This window comes from Acomys minous (genome assembly GCF_964271855.1).
Source record: "Acomys minous genome assembly, chromosome: 12".
NCBI classification, from domain to species: Eukaryota; Metazoa; Chordata; class Mammalia; order Rodentia; family Muridae; genus Acomys; species Acomys minous.
Genome location: NC_140493.1, coordinates 12,423,726 through 12,444,764, shown reverse-complemented (window position 1 = coordinate 12,444,764; position 21,039 = coordinate 12,423,726). Strand labels below are relative to the sequence as shown.

Genomic DNA, 21,039 nt, shown 5'->3' with positions numbered 1-21,039 from the left:
TAAATATGAGGCACCAGAGTACGTGTGAAAGTCAGACCCCACTCTCCACTCAACTGTGGAGAATGTCCTGTCCATTGGCTAGATCTGGGTAGGGGTTTGAAGTTTATGGCCTGTATTGTCCTTGGCTGGTGCCATAGTTTGAGCGGGACCCCTGGGCCCAAATCTGCCTATCATAATGTTCTTCTTGTAGGTTTCTAGGACCCTCTGGATCCTTCTACTTTGCTATTCTCCCATGCTTCTCTCATCTAGAGTCCCAATAGGATGTCCTCCCCTCTGTCCCAGTTAGAGGGGGAGGAAGTCCCCCTCAGTCACAGTCATAGGGGAGGGGAGAAAGGAGAAATGGGAGGGAGGGAAGAATGGGAGGATACAAGGGATGAGATAACCATTGAGATCTAACAAGAATAAATTAATAAGAAAAAAAATTTAAAAAAAATTTCCAACCCTTCAATGAACCTAGAAGAGTGGGAGGAAGATGCAAGGTCCGCCAAGCCTTCATTTTTCAGTGCTTCTCAATAAAGGCTTTTGCAGAGAACGGGATTAACTAAGAGATCAAAATGAGAGTGCATAGCTGCTGAGAGAAGAAGTAGTCATCTTTGGGAGTAAAGCTGCTAGTAGGTTGTCAGTGCTCCAGTGGGTGGCCCCACGTACGTACAGCACTAATTGTACTTCAGGGTTATTAAGTTTCTTTAGAGAAGAAGAAGAAGAAGAAGAAGGAGAAGGAGAAGGAGAAGGAGAAGGAGAAGGAGAAGGAGGAGGAAGATGAGGAGGAGAAGGAGGAAGATGAGGAGAAGAAGAAGAAGAAGAAGAAGAAGAAGAAGAAGAAGAAGAAGAAGAAGAAGAAGAAGAAGAAGAAGAAGAAATGATGTAGGGGGACAAGATGAGGGGAGCATCCAGGAAAAGTTTTGAGGGGAGGGGGTAAGTAGAATTGTATGTGATCATATTTCATTGTAAACATGCATGGAGTTCTCAAAGGATAAATTCAAAGATAAAAATAAAATGGACCGTGACCTATTTCGTTAAGTAAATTTGTAAAAATAGAAAAAAGGGGACTATTCAGTAAGGGTTGGGGTGGGGTTAAGTTGTTCACACACAGATGTTACTAGTGTCAATTAGGATACCTTTTTAGCAATATAATTTAGACAAAATGAATCGTAAGAACACACCCCACATGGTCTTGCAGCATCTCTTCTATGCAGCGAACCTAAAGTGCTTGGTGAAGTGTAGGGAATTCTCTTCACTGAGGTTTTACGTTGTAGCCTCATTCTTAATATTTTTTTTAATGGATTTAATTTAAATAAGTATCTGCTCTTGCTAGTTTTAGGAAAACTTGACAAAAGATAGAGTCACTTGAGAGGAGGGAGCCTCAGTTAGTAAAAAACGCCTTCATATGGCTGAGCTTGTTGGGCAATTTCTTAATTAGTGATTCATGGGAGAGGGAGAGGGCCCATTGTGATGGTACTATGCCTGGGCGGGTGGTCCCAGATTCTTTAAATAAACAGGCTGAGCAAGCCACGGCATGGCAAACAAGCACTCCTCCGTGGTTGTCTTTACATCAGCTGCCCTCTCCAGGTTAAGTTTCTACCTGGCTACCTTTGTAAACTCTTTCCCACCCAGGATGCTTTGGGTCATGGTATTTCATAACAGCAAGAGAAGCTAAGACAGCTTGTGTTTCCATGAAGGTCTATGATAAAATATCTACCACCAACATATCCAAAGGTGGAGCCCAGTGTGATGGCTCAGTGGGTAAATGTGCCTGCTGCTAAGCCTAAGGACCCAAATTCAATCTTTGGAGTCCACAGTGTGAAAGCACAGAGCTAATTATTGCAAGGTATTCCCTGAGTTCCTCCACCAGGCTTTATGGCATCTATGCACTGTCCCAGTGCTAAAATTAAATACATTACACATATATACAAATGTATGTATGTATGTATGTATGTATGTATGTATGTATGTATGTATATATAATATTCAAATGTGGTCATTAATTGCTTTCATGGCCATGGGAACAATCTACACACCAAGAAATGCTGTGCAAGCTTTTACAGGATGACTTACCCTCCTTTAATATAGTCTAGGAAGGAGACTTCTGTTTCCACCAAGAAAGACAGTAAGGTTACCTAGAGAGAAAGGGAGGGCAGAGAGAGAGAGGAGAGAGAAAGAGAGAGAGAATGAATGCATATTACCTGTCAGTATTAACTGTAATCCCAACATCCCAACATGGAATGGACACAGAGTTTCCTATTAAAGAGAATATGATATTCCTTAGCATTCTAAAAATATCTACAGACATTATTTATTAAAATCTGCTAGGATGTGCATTTGACATTATCAGAAGGGAAGAGATGAAAGACAGCATTAATTATCTTAAGTCCTCTCTGTGACTGTGAGGAACAGTGTGGAAGTCATCTGCAGGGACAGTATGCTGTTAACCTCCTGTAGATTAGGAAAGATAAAAAAAAAATCTGGAAAGCAGTTAAAGCTACACGTGGACTCACAAAGCTGAGCTGTGCAAGAAATGGTCATTGTTACTGTGTTTTCATAAGGCCATCTAGTATTTGAAATGCTATGATTAATACAAAACTGTAGGTGTAAACTTTAATCCGAAAATAGGGTGGTCTTGGTGTGGTGTGTGTGTGTGTGTGTGTGTGTGTGTGTGTGTGTGTGTGTGTGTGTGTGTGTGTATGTATGTGTGTGTGTGTAATATTCTCCTTGCCCTCTACTCCTGCCCTGACCTTCCCAGCATCCCCACAGCTGATTTTTGGTATTCCATCAGTGAGAGCATTTCCCACATCAGGCTTAGGAGTCACTGAAGAAGGTAGCCACTCTGAATTTGGCCTTTGCCAGATTCATTGCACTGAATTCTGCTGAGTAGAGTTCATAACAGCAAGTCAGCCTCCCTTGGAAGAAGCCACCAGCAAATCCAGCCACTGCCACCATCTGTTCTCCAGGACCACCCTCCCTGGGAAGGTAATGATCCCCGCATATGCCTTTGCAAAAATCCCTTTCTGAGATGATTTTAGCATGCTCCAGACTTTAAGTCATTTCTAATCCGAGTCTTTAGTAAGTATAATTAAAAATATGACTTACTGTTCCTGAATTAGTGTATTTTTTCTTTTTTCCTTTCTTTTTGGGATTCACCACCTTGAAAAGCAAATAAAACAATTATAATGTTAGGTTAACTCAGATTGAAAACACGTGTATTCCAGCTTGCCACATTCAAATCTTGCACACTCATGGGACAGCCCCTTGTGACCCTTGGGTAGTCACTTGGTCCACTTCTCTGCTAAAATCTGAAGTCATTTTTCTTAAGTCTTTTGTTCCTAATATCTTTTGTTTTCAGTTTGTTTTGATTATCCTTAATCATGTATATATATATATATATATATATATATATATATATATATATATAATTTTATAGGGATCTATTTTAGCTTTTATATAGTGTATTTGTGTGTGTGTGTGTGTGTGTGTGTGTGTGTGTGTGTGTGTGTGTGTGTGTATGCTTGTGTTCTCTAGTGAATGTATGTGAGGGTGTGTATGAGTGGGTATCTGCCATGTGCTTTGAGATGCTGTAGAAAAAGTTCCCAGAAAAAAGCTGCACCCTCAAGCTGAACCTCCTGCATGGCGGATTAACCGATTAGAACTTCGATGATAATGGAGAGGCTGTGTCAGGGCAAGACAGTGCAGAGGTTCCTCCACCTTGTATTCTTGCCGAGGCCATCAGGTTTAACTAGAATTTCATCTCCTTGATAGATAGATAATCCTGGGGATTCTGAGGCCAAGATGCTCCAGGTAAGAGTTGCTGTTACACTGTTTGCAAGGAGCCCTGTGGCTGCCAAGTGAGATGCCAGGCCTTTGAAAGCGAGGTATAGTCCTTGCCTTCAAAAACCCTGTGCTCTGGACACTTGGGGCCACACCTGGGTCCCTAAATGTCTGAGTGTAGTCCCAGCAGGCTGGAATACAGACTTTCAATTGGCTGCAGGTCCACAGTGAAACTTTCTAGTTGAACCAACAGATGTTTATTGGCCTCCACTAAACCTTACCTACAGCTTTGTGACTATTAGGTAAATCATTTGGTATTATGAATAAAGCACTATTTATCCGTTGCAATGTGTCAACATCTCAGACCTCTTCCTTCCAGTAACGACAAAGCTAAGAGTTCCATCAGCAGTGTCTGAGGCCTATAATGACAATGTCTTCCATTTGTCTATCACTTCTCTGATGCTTCCACCAATACGTTTTCTTTTTGCTGTATACTCAAACTTTATTTTTAGTAATAGGTTTTTTTTTTGTTACTAAACTTAATATTATTCAGCGAGCCAACCTGCAATAGTGCATTTTAGTATGTTGTGGGAGGCCCAATACAATGCAATTAATAAAAATAACTTTATTTACAGAATTGTATGCATCTATTATTTAACATTAGCACTGACCTCAGGCCTGCCAAAGCATTCTTTTTTGTCTTCATTATGACTTCCTTTGTTATGATAAAAGCTTCATGAGATGTCTTCCACTTTAGAGAACAGAATCTAAGGTAAGCTAGATCTATGTTAAAGGGCCATAGTCACTTATACTTGGCTTCAGAATTTACTATTTCTTTTCACTTTGAGGTGAGAGATGTACTCTTGCAATGAGAGCGCTCAGAGAGACAGGAAGAGGGTGGGGGATGTCTTAGAGCGGGAGTTAAAGTCAGTTGTGGGTCTAAGAAGTAGAACTCAAGTCCTCTGGAAGAGCAGCAAGCGCTCTTAACCACTGACCTGTAACTACATACTTCTGGATTCAAACGAGACCTTTAATATTCAAGTATCTTCTGCCCCTAGAAGCATTGCAGATGTGGCTGCTGTGCCACATGTGTATCAGGAGGTGGCAGAGAGGAGAGAGGCTCTGACATAGGAATAGTTAGTAGGGTAACATTCCCTGAAAAAAAAAAGTAAGAGCCTGAGATGCCCCCCAGTTTGGTGCCAAGGGATGAGGACAGGGGGCTAGCCTGAGGCAACCATCAGTCTGACACTGTGCAAGTCCTGCCTGCTCCCTGGACCAGGAGCGAGCTAGAAAAAGAACAAATTATCTAAATAATGATAATTTCCTCAAAAAGAATAATAAATTGTAACCCGATGGTGGTCAGGCATAGCTGAGAAAGATGAGACAGGGGGATTGTGAAATTGAGGCCAGTCTGGGTTACAAAAGGGGAGAACCTGTCCCAAAAAAAAAAAAAAAAAAAAAAAAAAAAAAGGAAAAGAAAGAAGAGAAGAAAGGAAATCATAGATTACTAAAGACAAGTATATGGAAAGACCTAACTTGCCCTTTATTAAACCATTAACAGCACGTTACCTCATGGGTGAGTGTTAGAGCCATATCAACCAAGCTACTGTAGATGTCAGCAATCACACACACCACACACACACACACACACACACACACACACACACACACTACACAATAGCTGGTGAGGATAGACTTGTGGACATACTGTGGCAGGAAGACTGGAGCAAAATTAAAATAAAGAAGCAGCGAGAGACAGGAAACCCTTCCCCACCTGCTTCCTACAACAAAAGGTTTGCGCTCAGGCCAATTTGCAGAGAAAGATCCACAATTCTTCTCCACCTGGGCTTTCATCCAGGACAGCGGTTCTCAACCTTCCTAACGCTGCAACCCTTTCATACAGTTCCTCACGTTGTGGTGACACCCCCCCCCACCACCATAAAATTATTTTTTGCTTCTACTTCATAACTATAATTTTGGTACAGTTATAAATCCTGATGTAAATATCTGATATCTACTGAGAGCCACAGGTTGAAAAACTGCTGATCTAAGGACTAAACCCTGTGTGAGAAAAGCATTCAATATACAAACAGGGTGGCGAAAGCTAAGGAAAAAAAAATACATGTTCTATAAAGATATACTCTACCCAGGAAGCACTTTTTGGACTTTTCCCCTCACCTCATTAGTCCAATCTAATAATGTGTTTACTAAAACTCTGTTAAATTTCCCTTTCAAATGAAAAAATATATAAACATAATTGAAAGGATAAAGTTCAAAATCTTGTTTGGTTAAAGTATGCCTTATGCACGGTTATGAATACAGTCCACCTGTCCACACATGTTGGTTTGTTTTAACATTATGTACTTAGTAATAATTTGACTTATAAATAAATGTTTATGTGAACTAAACTTGCAGCTTGGCCCAGCTTCATTTTGTTCACAGTAAAACTAAAATTTAAAAACAAAATAATGATTGTTTAAACAGACATGGCTCATGGTCCTGGATCTTTCTTTGGAACAACTAACATGAGCTTTTAAATGTAAAATATTTAAATATGCTTTTAAGGACAAGACATAGATAATCCTACAATTCCCCAGTCAAAATAGTATCACCTTGATCTTAATCCCAGTTATGGTTCTACAACATGGTCCCTGTTTCTTGAGGGTGTAAATTAACTTTAAGAAATGACTGCGTCTACTCTAGGACACATTTTCCCATTGGACAACTGCTCTCTCTTTGGATAAGAATGACCTATATCTATGCTTTTAAGTGTGTTTCATATGTAAATAAAGGTATGTGTAAACACAAGCATGCTAAGGATTTTAAAGATATTTTTGAACGCTGTAGCCTCTTTAAAAGCAAACAAATGGGTTTTCAAGATCTGATGCAGGGCTTTTTTCCTACCTTCTAAGTTAACTGACTATCAGCTGCGTTCTTCCAACTGTGTTGGCCTAATATGATCACAGCAGAAGTTATTAAATGTTAATGCTTTTTTTTTTTTTACAGAAGAGGAGCTGAACAGGCCATCTCAGCTAGATACATATATGTTTCTCTCTCTCTCTCTCTCTCTCTCTCTCTCTCTCTCTCTCTCTCTCTCTCTGTGTGTGTGTGTGTGTGTGTGTGTGTGTGTGTGTGTGTGTGTGTGTTCATACACACATGTTATACAAAAAGTCTATTTGACTATAAATTGTCCTCATACTTACTGAGTAAAGACTTTAAGTGTGATTGCCTCTAGGCCACCCAGCGTCCCATCCATAACCCCTTACCAATTCCTTGCAAGCAAACCCAGTAAACTCATTGGTTCTGCAGGGTGAACGTTGGCTTGTCACTGTGACTGTATAAGAGATTGCTTAGTCTCCCTTCCTCCACGGTGAAAATTCTCACAGCAAATAGCGAATTCATTTGTTAGTACTATTGTGTCTCTGGGCCTTAAAAAAGAGAAGCGCTACAAAGATGTAAAGATTGAAGCTGTTTCAGTAAAGAATGATTTATGTGTGAATATTAGGATGGATGGATATTTTCAGAAAGGGGAAAAACTAAAAAGCTTGTGCATGCTACTAAGGTCTGAGTAAGTTATTCAAGGAACATAAAAGAAGAAAGTTAGAGATAATAATATGATATTAAGGTTTTTGAGGCTTACAATCAATAATTACAAAAACTGGCTAAATTGTACATTGCTCAAAGTTTATTTCAGAGTATTTGGCCCTTCAGATATTATACAATAATGAAAATTAAAGGACTGGTGTACTGATCTTCTGGGTGTTTAGTAACCCACATTGGAGGCTAATCTAATGTGATCAGAGGAAATAAAAAGGAAACTATTTTCCCCCCTTTCCCTCCATGGTCATTAAGTCTCCAGGCCATCTTAAGAACTGTTGTGTATCTGTGGAAAGTCTCTAGTTCTCTTGTTCTGGGAACCCATGGAGCACTTCCTCCAAATTATTTAAAGAACCCACTACTAAGCAATATATGGAAAATCAGGGATTGACATAAAAATCAAACAACAATAATAAATAATTTCAACATTTTGAAAGTTTGTGTGTCATCCCCTGGATGAGGAGACCTGGTGGTGCTCAGAGGAAGGATAGCAGGCTACCAAGAAGAGACTTGATACCCTATGAGCATATAGATGGGGAGGAGATCCCCCTCAGTCACAGTCATAGGGGAGGGAAGTAAGGGGAAAATGGGAGGATACAAGGGATGGGATAACCATTGAGATATGATATGAATAAATTAATAAAATAAAATTTAAAAAAAAGAAAGTTTGTGTGTCATCACTGTTGTGCATAAAACCATCCGTTTGGCGTTCACTGTTTAATGCATTTAGGAAAAAAGCATTTTCCTTGATTTTAGAAAATAGAGAAGAATCCCAGTGCACCTCAGATTTCAGTCCCACTCATCTCCTCAGCCACTAGGACAATCATGATCAACTTTAGTCACAGAGAGATGAGCTCAGGTAATGTGATTTCATGATTGCCTTACATGGAGATTTGTCATTTAATCACATAAGGTAGGTCCGACTATAAGAAAATACTTGGATTTGTATGTGAACAGGACCACATTACTTCAGACACTGAAATGGACTCGAGAAGAAGCTCATTTAAAATGTGGGATAAGAAACTAGAAAAAAATTATAACCATTTTTTTTTAAGAATCTAGAAAAAATGAAGACTTGCTCCAAAATTGAGGCTCATTCATTCAAGGAATTTCACTGTGTATCCCTTCTCAGCCTCATCTTTCTCAACTCAGTAGCACAGAAAAGTCATCCTTGCAAATTTAGAGCAGTAGAGCAAAACAGAAGTCTAAAAGCCACTGACCAGATAGACCATGGTTCACCAGAAGGTGTTATTTACAAACAATTAGCATTTAACAGACTTGTCTAAAAGTTTCATTAAACAATGTTCAACTTGTCTTCATCTGACCAAATTCAAAACTTTAGTGTTGCAGGATATTTGATCGTATTGTGAATCCTGAGCTTGTTAACTGTGAAAACCTGTTTCTTGTTTGGTGTGGCTCAGCCCTAACACACACTTTTAACCGAAGAGCTTTCTGTCTACTGTAAACAGGTGGTTATGGTATGGCTCGACCCTAGCACACACCTTTAATCGAAGAGCTTTCTGTAACCAGTAGCTAAATATAGTTAACCCTAGGTCAAGAGGTGGAACAAGAAACCAGAGATTAAACAGAAAGGAGGGACATTGAGAGAAGGGTATTTAAGACAGCAAAGAGAAGAAAGGACTTTTGGCTTTTGGTTTTCCCCTTCTGGGACGTGAGCTGAGTAGGAAGGTCAGCCGGGTGCTTTCTCTGCCTCTCTGAGCTAATAGGTTTTCACCCCAGCATCTGGTTCCTGAGTCTTCATTGGTAAAAGATGAGTGATTGGGATTTTCTCTCTTTAGAACAACACTTGCGATCTAGGAAAAGATTTATCTCCAGGACATTTATTGAGGATGGTCAGTGGCCCCTGGAGATCTGCCAAAGGTAAGAAGAAAGGCTTCCCTATCCGGCTGATGTGAAATCCAAGAGAGATTATCTGAAATATGAGATGTCTTTAGAGTGATTTATTTTAAGTTTTAAAATTCATTATGTGTCCTCATGTGTGTGTGTGTGTGTGTGTGTGTGTGTGTGTGTGTGCACATTTGTGAGTGCTGTTGCCCAGAGTTCACCCCTACAGCTGGAGTTGAAAGTAGCTGTGAGCTGTTTGATGTGGGTGCCAAGAACTTAACTTGGATCCTCTGTGAGAACAGAATACACACTCTCTCTCTTTTTTTTCAAGACAGGGTTTCTCTGTGTAGCCTTGGCTATGCTGGACTTGCTGATAGACCAAGCTGGCCTCAAACTCACAGAGATCCACCTGCCTCTGCCTCTGCCTCCAAAGTGCCACCACCGCCCGGCTCAGAATACAGTCTTACTGGCAGAGCTCTCTCTCTCTCTCTCTCTCTCTCTCTCTCTCTCTCTCTCTCTCTCTCTCTCTCTCTCTCTCTCTCTCCAGACTGGAGCGGGTCAAAGGCAGCCAGGCAGCACAGCTCTGTGACCTGATAGGCATCACATGTGCTGCCCGCCATACTCTCCCACGAAGTGGGAAAAGAAGGGCAGGGAAGTAGGAGCCCAGGCAGGAGCCTAAGGAGGCCACAGTGAAGGCAAAGCAGGAAAAGGCCACGGGGAAGGAGAAGTTATTAGACAAAAGTGTTCAGGCAAAAGGGAAGAGGCGAGCAAAAGAACAAATAGGCGGAAGCACCTGACCTACAGATCTGCCTGCAAAAGATAGAAGGGAAAGCAGAGTCCAGCCTCTGAAATAGAAGAGAAAGAAGCTATGTCTGACGAGCCATCCATCCATCGTGTCTGTCAGTGGTCCCTGCTTCCCTTCTTGTACCCAGAGGAATGTTTTTTTTTAAAAAATCAACTATTCAGGAAATGGGAGTCTTTCGGTAGCTCTAGAAAAACTTTTAAATTAAGGAGGGGGTGGTCTACCTCATCTCACTTTGTGTGTGTGTGTGTGTGTGTGTGTGTATGTGTGTGTTTGGTTTTTGTTTCTCCCCCCAAGAGGTAAAATTATTCACTGATTTTTGTTTGTTTGCTTGTTGTTGTTGTTGTTGTTGTTGTTGGTTTGGTTGGTTGCTTGGTTTTGGTTTTTTGTTTTCTGGTATAGTTTGAAGACTTGGGGCTACTGAATTAGTAAAGAGTGCGCCTGTCTCCAGGTAACCATGTACAGAGGGGGCTAAAACCAATACAAAACGAATGTAACTGCAGTTTGGAGTCTCAGTCAGGCATTTATGTTTAGAATATTTTCAATTGCATCTGATCCCGTGTCTCTAGGAGAAGAGTTTCCTGCAAACCCACTCCCTGCTTCTTGCCTTCTTAGGACTGTGATGTCTCTGGTAGTAGCAGTCCATTTTCCTAACAATTTTAATAATGTTCTGTGAAAGATGGGAAATTTGAGTATGTGCTGCATATGGCACAGAATCTATGAATTGGTGGAAGGTCATGAGGGTTTGACTATGTTGTGTGATGTCAAAAAAAAAAAAAAGACAAAAAAAACAAACTTGTTTCCAAGTTTGAGGCTAAGAGATCACTAGGATACCTTCAAAAAGAAATAAGATGCAGCTCTTCAGGAGCGTTTTGGTACCTGAGCACAATACTTGACTTCAGAATTTGGCTGGATGCCATGAAACATTTATAATCCTAATTCTTGGAAGGCTGAGGCAGGGGGATTGCCATAATATCATGTCAGTCTAGGCAACAGAGTGAGACCCTGGAGAGAGAGAGAGGGAGAGGGAGAGGGAGAGGGAGAGGGAGAGGGAGAGGGAGAGGGAGAGAGAGAGAGAGAGAGAGAGAGAGAGAGAGAGAGAGGGAGAGGGAGAGGGAGAGGGAGAGGGAGAGGGAGAGGGAGAGGGAGAGGGAGAGGGAGAGGGAGAGGGAGAGGGAGAGGGAGAGAGAGAGAGAGAGAGAGAGAGAGAGAGAGAGAGAGAAACTAAGAACAATCCCTCAAAGGAAAATACGCTATTAGCAGAAATATGCTCAGGAAGGGTGTGTGGGTATTCACCTGAACAAGAATGATGAGAAAGGGTTGATAGCTCAAGAGTCTACTCAGGAAAAAAGAGAAAGCTAAAGCAGTATTTTATAGTATTGGAACATGCTATGTGTGTCCTGATATACACAGTCACCACACTAGCAAAACAAAGATGCCCGTAGCCCACAAAAAGAATTCATGCTTTACAGAGCTAATTGGTCAGAGTTACTAAAGTAACAAGAAACTCTTCTCTCTTCTCTCTGTCTCTCTGACTACTCTCTGTGGGGTATGTGTGTGTGTGTGTGTTTGTGTGTGTGTGTGTGTGTGTCTTTATTGTAGATGGAACTCAGAGATTTTACATGTTAGGCCAGTCCTTTACCAGTGAGAACATCCCAAGCATTTGCTTTTTTGATACAGTCTACTATACAGAACAAGTTGGATTTGAACTCAAGTCTTCTCTGCCAGCCTCTTGAGTGTCGCCAGGCCCTGATGTCCACTGACACCTTAAAATTATGTGTGCACAATCCGTTGTGTTTAACTTCCTTCAGCCTGATATCTGTTTATAGTGTTTCTTTTGTAAAAAAGAAAACATTTACATGGAACAAATGGCATCAACATCCTCCCAGGACAGTTAGTAAGAAAAATCCTGATTCAGCTTTTTTTATCATCTCATCATTTGTCACAGCCAGGCTTCTCATTAAAGCAATCTTCCTTACGTAAGAGAGAGTGGGGGCTGGCTGAAACCAATAACTGGAATAGATTTATCAGCGAAGGAAACTCAGAGCGGTAGATCTCTGCAGCAAATGCCCTGAAAGGGCAAGAAGCATCTGCATGCTTATACACTCCTCCTCAGCCTCGAAGTCAGAGAGACTGAGCACTTACATAGTCCCAGACGATCTGAGGCTCCTTTAATCACCAGTATAGACTTACTGCCCTTTCCTTGAAAGATTTGACTAGAAAAGAGTACTGCTCAGCCTCTGTCTGTAACGAGGCTCCTTGGGCTGAGTTTTGCCTCTCCATAATTTCACAGGTCAGTAAGCACACTATCGTTTAGAGCACGGACTAAGGACCATTGCAGACTCTGTGTCTGTCTTGCTCTTCCACGCTGAAGAATTTCATTCATCTCTGTGTGCCCAGAAGGATGCACAGCCCAGTAAAGAGCAGGGACAATATTCTAATAGGCTAATCAATAAAGAATGAGTGGAACAGAACCATTTCGGACCAGGAAGAAGCTAGGGAAAGACAAGCCTTCACTCTGGAAAGAAATCAGCATTAGTGGCATCCTGGTGGGTGACAGGTGCCACTATTTACTAAACACTGAGATACATTTTCTTTTTTTGGGGGGGGCAGTCATATGCATTGAATTTAAAAAGTATGGAGAACGATCAGATGACAGTGATCCAGGATCAGCATTGCTAATCCCAGACTTGGTCACTGAGGGCAGAAGCAGTTTCGGTATGTGTTGTGAACTTGGGGTTCTTTACTGACTGCACAGTGCCCTGGTACTCCCTTCAGTCTGCCTAAAGGAAAGTGAAAGTGCTCAGAACACGATGAAGACCATAGCTCACTAATGGTGTGTCAGTAGTAGGAAAATGAATACTTTTCTTTCTCTAGTTAGTAATTGGCTTATTAGAGGTGCATCAGGAAGCAAAGCATAGCAGCTAAAGCAAACAGCTTAGGATTTGTATATAAAATAAAAATAATAATAATAAAACATTTCCCAGGACATGAATAGGGACAACTCCAGCAGACATGCTAACACAACAGAGGGAATTCTACCAAAGGCTTGACCCTACAGAAAGAACTACAGGCAGCTAAGGATGCAGAGAAGAGGAGAAATAGTCTTCCCCACAGAAGAGGGCACCAATTCGTTATGCAATACCAAATAGTCAGCCCTGAAAATATATCCATACAAGTAACATTATACAGATTGGGAAGGCAGCTTTTATACATTCAGGCACACACATATACATATATATGTGCATTTACACACACACACACACACACACACACACACACACACACACACACACCACACACCACACACCACACACACACACTCACATTCACACACACCCAAGATTAAAGAGCAAGGGAGAGGGCACATGGCAGGAATGAGGAAATGGAAAAGGAAAAATGATGTTAGTTACATTTTAACTTCAAAAAAACAAGAAAAGGTTTCTCTGAGAGAGAGAGAAGGGCTTAGTGCTTAAGAGCACTGCTGCTCTTCCAGACGACCCAGTTCTGTCCAAGCACCCGTATCAGAGCTCACAACCACCTGTAGCCACAACTCCTGGGGATCTGACGGCCTTTTTGGGCTCTTGCAGGCACACATGCACACGCACACACACACACACACACACACACACACACACACACACACACACACACAGAGACATAGGCTAGCATACATATAAATTTAAAATAAGTTTTACAAAAAATTCTTCCTAGGCAAAATCTTAAAAGCTCTAAATAAATAGATCATGTGACTTAAGAACAAGAATAGAACACAAGCAATTGCCTGCAGCAGTTCACAGGTTAACCTAAGTGGGGCGGTGAGGGAATGAAGAAAGGATAGACACACAGAATTCACGCAGAAAGAAGTAGACTAATTTTAATTAAAGGAACAAATCAGCAAATTGATTCAAGATTATAAATATATTGTGCATATACTCTCTCGCGTATGCATGCACTTGCATTTTCTTACTTTACCTATGGCAATTATACTTTGAAAATAGTGTAAAGCACAAACTGCGGTACCACAGGATGTCAGTAGGGAAGGCCTTGCGTCTTACCTCGTAGACGTTGAATTGTGACTGTCCTCTAGAAAGTTCCCGGTAGCTTGTTGTAAACTCCCCGATGAAATCATGACTAAAAGTGAGAGAACAGGACATTAGCATTAGCCTTGCTCAACTCTCTTCCATATTTCAAAACATTTTACAAAGGAATAGTTTATTGATTATGAAAAAATGTTATCTTTAGAAACATAACTTTATAACTTGGCAAATCTATTGAGAGACGTAATTTATTGTATAACACATGTTAATTATATTAATGTATGATTTCTCTTAATCTAAAATACATAATCAACAATCATATTTCATTAATATTAAATATTTAACTGACCTACCTGAATTAATACTTGAAACGTGAATAATAGATTTAATAATATTCACATCTTAAACAAATGACAATCTTGTGTTACCCAAATAATTATTTCATCAAGTTTAAAACACTGCTGAGAAACTAGTCACTGTTATCTGCTCCTTATGCAATCATAATTCACCCAAAGAAGAACATGTAAGTTACAGAAAGTGGAGACCTGGTCAAGTGACAGAAATCAGAAACACCTGGAAGATGGCTCTTTGCACATGCCTGAGGAATACTGCCTTGATTGTGTTGCCTGCGGTGGGAAGAAGCATCCTCATATGCATGATGTCTTTAAGAACAGAACTTGTAGCTCTCTTGAGTGTCGGTGATCCTGCTTAGAACCTAGTCTCTCCCTAGTACAACTTTCAGGTATCTTAAATGGTAACCATGGAGATGAAAGGTTCTGCTCTGATGCTGACAGGTGTCACCCGACCTGTAACACTGAGTGCTCACCGAGCAGTGGTGGCAACGGAGAATGGAGAACTGACACAGACTGTGTGGCTCCATCTGTGCTTGGTTACCCATTGAAATATCAGTGTTCAGATCTTGGTCGTTTGCACTCCGTTTCTGCCAGATTCAACACTTATCACACACTTGACAGGGAAAAGTAATGCTTGCTAGTCTCAAGCAGATGCGAGTAGGCAATTTAGACTCAAAGTCAGGAGCAGCTAGCTACAGGGAGCCATGTGATGGGGTGGGACACCTGGATCCAAAGGCAGGGCCTGGTTATCAGAGCACTCTCAGACATGACCACACTGAATTCATGTAGAACTGCGATGGAGGTCCCTATTTTGAGCTGGACACATTTGGTACTCTTTACAAAACTGAGCAATGTACAACAGGGACAACCTGCTCATTCCCAGTGACGGAACCTTATTTTTGAAACCGCTGACCTGGGTAGCTGCCCGCACATTCTAAACTGAAGAGAGAATGTTCTCCTTTGCAGTACTTACTACAGAAGGTAGAATCAAATCTGTGATTTCTTTCTAGCAGAATGTAGCCTATGCTGTCCTCTAAAGAATCCTGTTTTCTATCCCTACTACTTGAGCCCAGTGTCCTGATTGGATTATCTGTTGCCTTATATGTACCTCTACATGTCTCGTATTTGTTCAGAACAAGATTGACCATAAGGAAATGAAACAATGGATACGCTGATGAACAGCGAAACAATGAAAAGCGAATAAATCATATTGTTCCCCATCTCAGTATGATTCAAGATAGTTATTTTAGAAAAACCAAATTCACGTGTAGCTGAAATATCCTTACATTGTAGCAGATAACATGCATTTAGTTAAAAAAAAATCGCATGGCAGCCACCAAGATAGTGTATTCTATATGATAGAAAAGACACACCGTTTCACCAATACAGCCCTCAGAGAAATGACTGAGTAAAGTAGAAGACTTTTCAAACTGCATAAAAATAGCAGTGAAGCTGCCAAACCTAGATGCAAACAGATTTTCTCAAGAAGCATACCAAGGTGTGGAGAGAGATGATCTGATGCGTATAAATGCAGATATGCTTTATCATTCCATCCATATATGTTTTGCTACCTCAAATTCTGCATGCTAAACTACACATACTTTAAGAACATTAACTTTGTTTTACATTTACTTTTAAAATAGTGTGTGTGTGTGTGTCTGTGTGTGTGTGTGTGTGTGTGTGTGTGTGTGTGTGTGTGTGTGTGTGTAGGTACATGTGCCTGAGTGCTTATGCCTATGGGTGCTTGAAGAGGCCATACACAGGCGTGGGGCATCCATCTTTATTCCTCTGAAGTGGTACCTCTCATTGGACCCAAGGCTTATGTTTTCTGCATTAGATTGAAGTCAGCAGTGATCCTCCCGCCTCCATCCATCAAACTAGCTGGAGTGATAGGTATCTGTGGAATGCCTAGACTGTGACACAGATGCTGGCTCGTGGCTGCACAAGCCCTCGTCACTGCTGAGCCATCTCTGCACCTCTCATGCGCATATATTGACTGAGCTCCATTTTTTTTTCTATCTACTATCACAGCACGCTACTAAAATGAAAAGAAAATGGAACTTGCTTGAATAATTTATTTGTTCATTGTGCTCAATATAGTAACATGGAAGTATTCCTTTCTACATATAGAAATAAGGTGGAAAGTATTTGAAACTAAATCACAAGCAACAATTTACTTGCGATTCTAATAATAGTGTTTTCACTACTTTCTATCGATCTGATTGTAACTAAATATTTTGTTCTCTGAATGCATTTTCAAAGTAGAGTTTAGGTCAGTGCCTTTTGTATGAGTGACAGCTCTCTGCATGGTTATGGTTCACATTTTTATAATATATATGAAAAGTTTGAGGTAATTAGATATTTAGAACAAATTATTGACTACCGTCACTAGCAATTTCACCGTAGAAACTAGTTTTGAGCCAAGTGCTGAGTGAAATGTACACATGGCAATCATATCTGTGTTCCGTGCCAGTGGAGAGTGGCATGCTGCCAGTGTGATTCATGTTTTTACCTGTCCAGGCATACAGACTTCACCTCCTTACATGTACCTTGGACGGTCTCCTTGGCATCAATTACTGGCTTAGCTATTGTTTCCTCCAGGAAGCCTCTCCTGATCCAACCCTCTTAGATAGCTCTCAGAAACAAAGGCAAGTCTCGAAGCACCCAGCATCTCCCTAATTTTACATTTCCCACCACATAGTATGTATGCTTATTTACATGCTCCCCCTCTGAGCCTATATTAGGAAATAGGGACGTTAAAATCTCACCTCAGCATCCCCATCCATCTCCACTAGTGTAGGGCACACAGTGGGTACCATGAATCGCACAGTGTGCTTGGATTACATCTCTGTCAGTGCCTGGCACACAGTGGGTACCATCAATAGCACAGTGCTCAGATCATTGACACAGCTGATCTGTGATACTACTTTGCCTAGATTAGTAGTGATTTTGCCTCGTATCAGTCACATGCAGTTCAGCACAGCAGGGAAAGGGTCAATTCTATTCATTTTTGAAGCCCTATGCTCTGAACACAACTCTGAGTGTCATTGCTGCATAGGTTAGGTGCCTATTCGTTCTCACTGAAGGTCCTGCCTTCTGGGGCTGTTCCAATGGTCTTCATGCTTGCTTTCCCAACTATCACCTATGAACTGTGTACAGATGCTAACAGCTGGCAGACACATCCCAAACCACCCCATTTATTTCTCTGCCATACTGAAGCTCTGAGTTACTGTCAACTTGTGTGTGTGTGTGTGTGTGTGTGTGTGTGTGTGTGTATCTTCATGTAAATGTTAGAAGCAACACAAATTTCTATTTCAAAACTAAATTTAGATAATTATTTTGACTCTCTCCATTAAATACTTATTCTTTAAAAACCTTAATACTGTGCATTCTGATTTTTAGCAACGTAGTTCAAAACATCTCTATATATAGTCAATAAAAAGGGTTTAGTCGAAAATCATTTATAGAGATATATTAAGCTTATGAACTTTAAGTGCTATATAATATGGCATGTTATTTTGAAATTATATCCACAAATAGAGCCTGTGTAGATTCCAGGGTGCTTACTTCTGGAGTCCTTCTGTTTAGGGGATAGCACGGTGTGAAATGCTACATGTTGAATTCAGTACAAAAACTGTTCCAACTTGTTAAAAGTTTGAAGGTAAATGCTCCCCCACTCCCCAGCAGGCTCATGTTTGCTTGTTCCCAGCGTGGTGTTCTTGTTTTGGGAGGCTATGGAACTAGTAGGGGGTGAGCTGTGGCCCGGCTTGCAGAGCTGAGTCACATTCCAGTCCCCAGTTCTAGCAGCTTTGTAAGCTGATCCTCTATGATGTGAAGGATTGCTTTCCCACATTCTCCAGAGAGCCAGGAGCTGTCCCTAACTGAGCTGTCCCAGGAGCTGTCCCTAACTGAGCTGTCCTAGGAGCTGTCCCTAACTGAGCTGTCCCAGGGGCTGTCCCTAACTGAGCTGTCCCAGGAGCTGTCCCTAACTGTGCTGTCCCAGGAGCTGTCCCTAACTGTGCTGTCCCAGGAGCTGTCCCTAACTGAGCTGTCCCAGGAGCTGTCCCTAACTGAGCTGTCCCTAACTGAGCTGTCCCAGGAGCTGTCCCAGGAGCTGACCTTAACTGAGCTGTCCCAGGGGCTGTCCCTAACTGAGTTGTCCCAGGGGCTGTCCCTAACTGAGCTGTCCCAGGGGCTGTCCCAGGAGCTGTCCCTCCATGCCTTCCTTGACTAACGGGTGGAAAGTCTCTAAAACCCACAGCCAAATATCTGATTCCTCCCTGTTTCTGTCTAGGTCACTGTAATATCTTTCGCGTGAGGGCAGCCTCTGTCTTTACTCCTTCTTCCTCCATTTATATTTCCCATTTTTTTTCCTGTCTGACTTGATTTCTGCCAGTGCCAGCAAACATTGTGTAGTCTTTAAAAATAACAAGGGCTTGAAAAGTGAGCAGCCACAGTAATGGCAGACCTTCCCACTCAAGTGTAGGGAACTGGATACACAGCTGCAGACACTCCTCCTGCATAAACCCGTATTTACAGGATGGCAGCGGGCTTTGTTCCTAGGTGAATGGAACCAAACCATGAGTTCCGTGATGGCAAGTCACATGGGCACTGGGCTCGTGGCTGGCGATGGCTGCAGCAAAGAACTGTCTTAGTAAATGCCTAGAATAATCTTTCATCTGCTCCTCATTTTTTCCTCTAGTCATAACTCTGACTTTAGTGGTCCTTTGAGTATGTAAGGATGCTTTTACCCGAGATAACTAACCTCCACTTTTGCTGAATTTGGTAGTGTAGATAAGCCTCAATGTTTGAAAAGTTGGTCTTCAGCTGTTGGTGCTTTGGGGGCCTAGGTTTAGAAGGTGTGACCTTGATAGAAGCAGTATGTCACTGGGGGGCAGGCGTTGAGGCTTCAAAGCCCCATGGCATTTCTAGTGCATTCTCTGCTCTGAGCTTGAGGTTCAAGACGTGAGCTCTCGGCTTGTTGCTCCAGATGCCGTGCCTTCACTCTACCATCATGGACTCTCACCATGTAGAAGCATATAAACTCCATATTCTAATTGTTGCCATGGCCATGGTGTTTTATCACAGCAACAGAAACACTGACTTTTAAAAAATTATATTTAAAATCTAATAGATTTTGTTGTTTGATTTTTTTTTTTAACTTTCTGAAATTCTATTATCCATTATCTAGAGTGGCTAAAGAGCCTCAGAATGGCTTGTAAGCACTCCCGGGCTGTGTGCTGCTCTGTGTAGCAGTCTGCTGGATAAGCATGATTATTTTCCTTGGAGATGCCAGAGATCAAACCTGATTCTGTGTACTGGTCGGGCACTCTGCCACAGAGCCCCAACCTTAGCTCGCGGCCCCGGTCCTAGATTATAGGCATATGCTGATAGAAGTAAACTTTTCTTCAAAGGTCATGTTTTACCTAGTATAGTGGGTGTGAATATATCGAGGATATAAGCAACTCCAGACAAACGTTAAGCAATTCTAGTGCACCTCATGTCTTTGCTCCTCTGTGGGTTACAGGTATACGCCTGGGTCTCCATGGTAACTGGATAGATGTTATCACTCTCAATCATTAGTGCTTCAGAACTAGGCTAATTTTATCAGTCTTGCCTCTACCTGCCATTCTACTCATTTCCAATACAGAAAAAAATTCTAAAGGTGTATTTTATACATGTGTGGTATAACAATGTATAAATATATGTAATATATAGCTATGCTTTGGCGTTTACATATAATTTCATGTTATATATTTAAGGAACAAGGAAGTCCATATTTATAATTTACTTTTTACAGTTATTGAATATTATATTTATAAATTTGATTTTTACTTTATTGTGTCCACACAAAACCATGGATATAATCACATTTTTCCAAGATGAAGAAAAATTTTATAATGACATATAAATGATACATCCATACCTAGGAATATGTTATATTTGGTTTTGTCACATTTAGGTGAAAATCACATTCCTATATAGTTACTACTAACTTTTGAAAGAGAGAGTACATAAAAATCTTTGTGTATTTATACTTCATTATTAAACTTCATGTATACCAGATATAATTAAAGCTTTATACATATAAATCTGACTTTTAAAAATATAATTACCTTTAATACTTTGCTCATTGCCTGTACCTTAATTCAGTACAACCCAGCAAAAACATCACACTCACGTTAAAACTTCATTGTTTGATAACAGCATATTATATTTGAGGATTGAAAACCTTTGATATAAAATAGCTTTTTCCCAGTATATCACTTTTAACACCACTATGACAAAATACTTAAAAGAACAATGAAAGGAGGATTTGGTTTTGACTCCCCATTTAAATGGTTAGTTTACTAAGATGGAGGACATGGAGGCAGAGGGCTCCTGCATGGTGGGAGGTTGTCCTCACCTCCCCACATCACAGAGGAGCAGGGAGCTTGTCCTCAGCCACCAACATCACAGAGGAGCAAGAAGCAGGAAGAGCAGAATGCTGACAATCCTCAGACTTTCTCATCCCTCCACCCTTTATGCAGACTAGGTACCTTGTCCACGGATCCTGTCAACCATGTCCTCATCGAAGCCTCTGAAAAGGCCATCACAGCCTCACAGAGATGTCATCGAGTCAAGGTGACACTGACATAGA

The 21,039-nt window shown here is 41.1% G+C and overlaps 1 protein-coding gene across 3 annotated transcripts in view; it reads right to left on the bottom strand.

The window, feature by feature from the left end:
* The window catches only part of CPNE8 (copine 8), a 181,406-nt gene that overhangs the window by 46,393 nt on the left and 113,974 nt on the right, over positions 1–21,039 (bottom strand). For all 3 annotated transcript variants that reach the window (XM_084749495.1, XM_084749496.1, XM_084749497.1), the window contains 3 exons: positions 14,065–14,140; positions 3,088–3,141; positions 2,056–2,117 (listed from right to left, as the gene is read on the bottom strand). In XM_084749495.1, the coding sequence (XP_084605621.1) occupies positions 2,056–2,117; positions 3,088–3,141; positions 14,065–14,140 (192 nt within the window). The remainder of the gene's footprint in view (positions 1–2,055; positions 2,118–3,087; positions 3,142–14,064; positions 14,141–21,039) is intronic.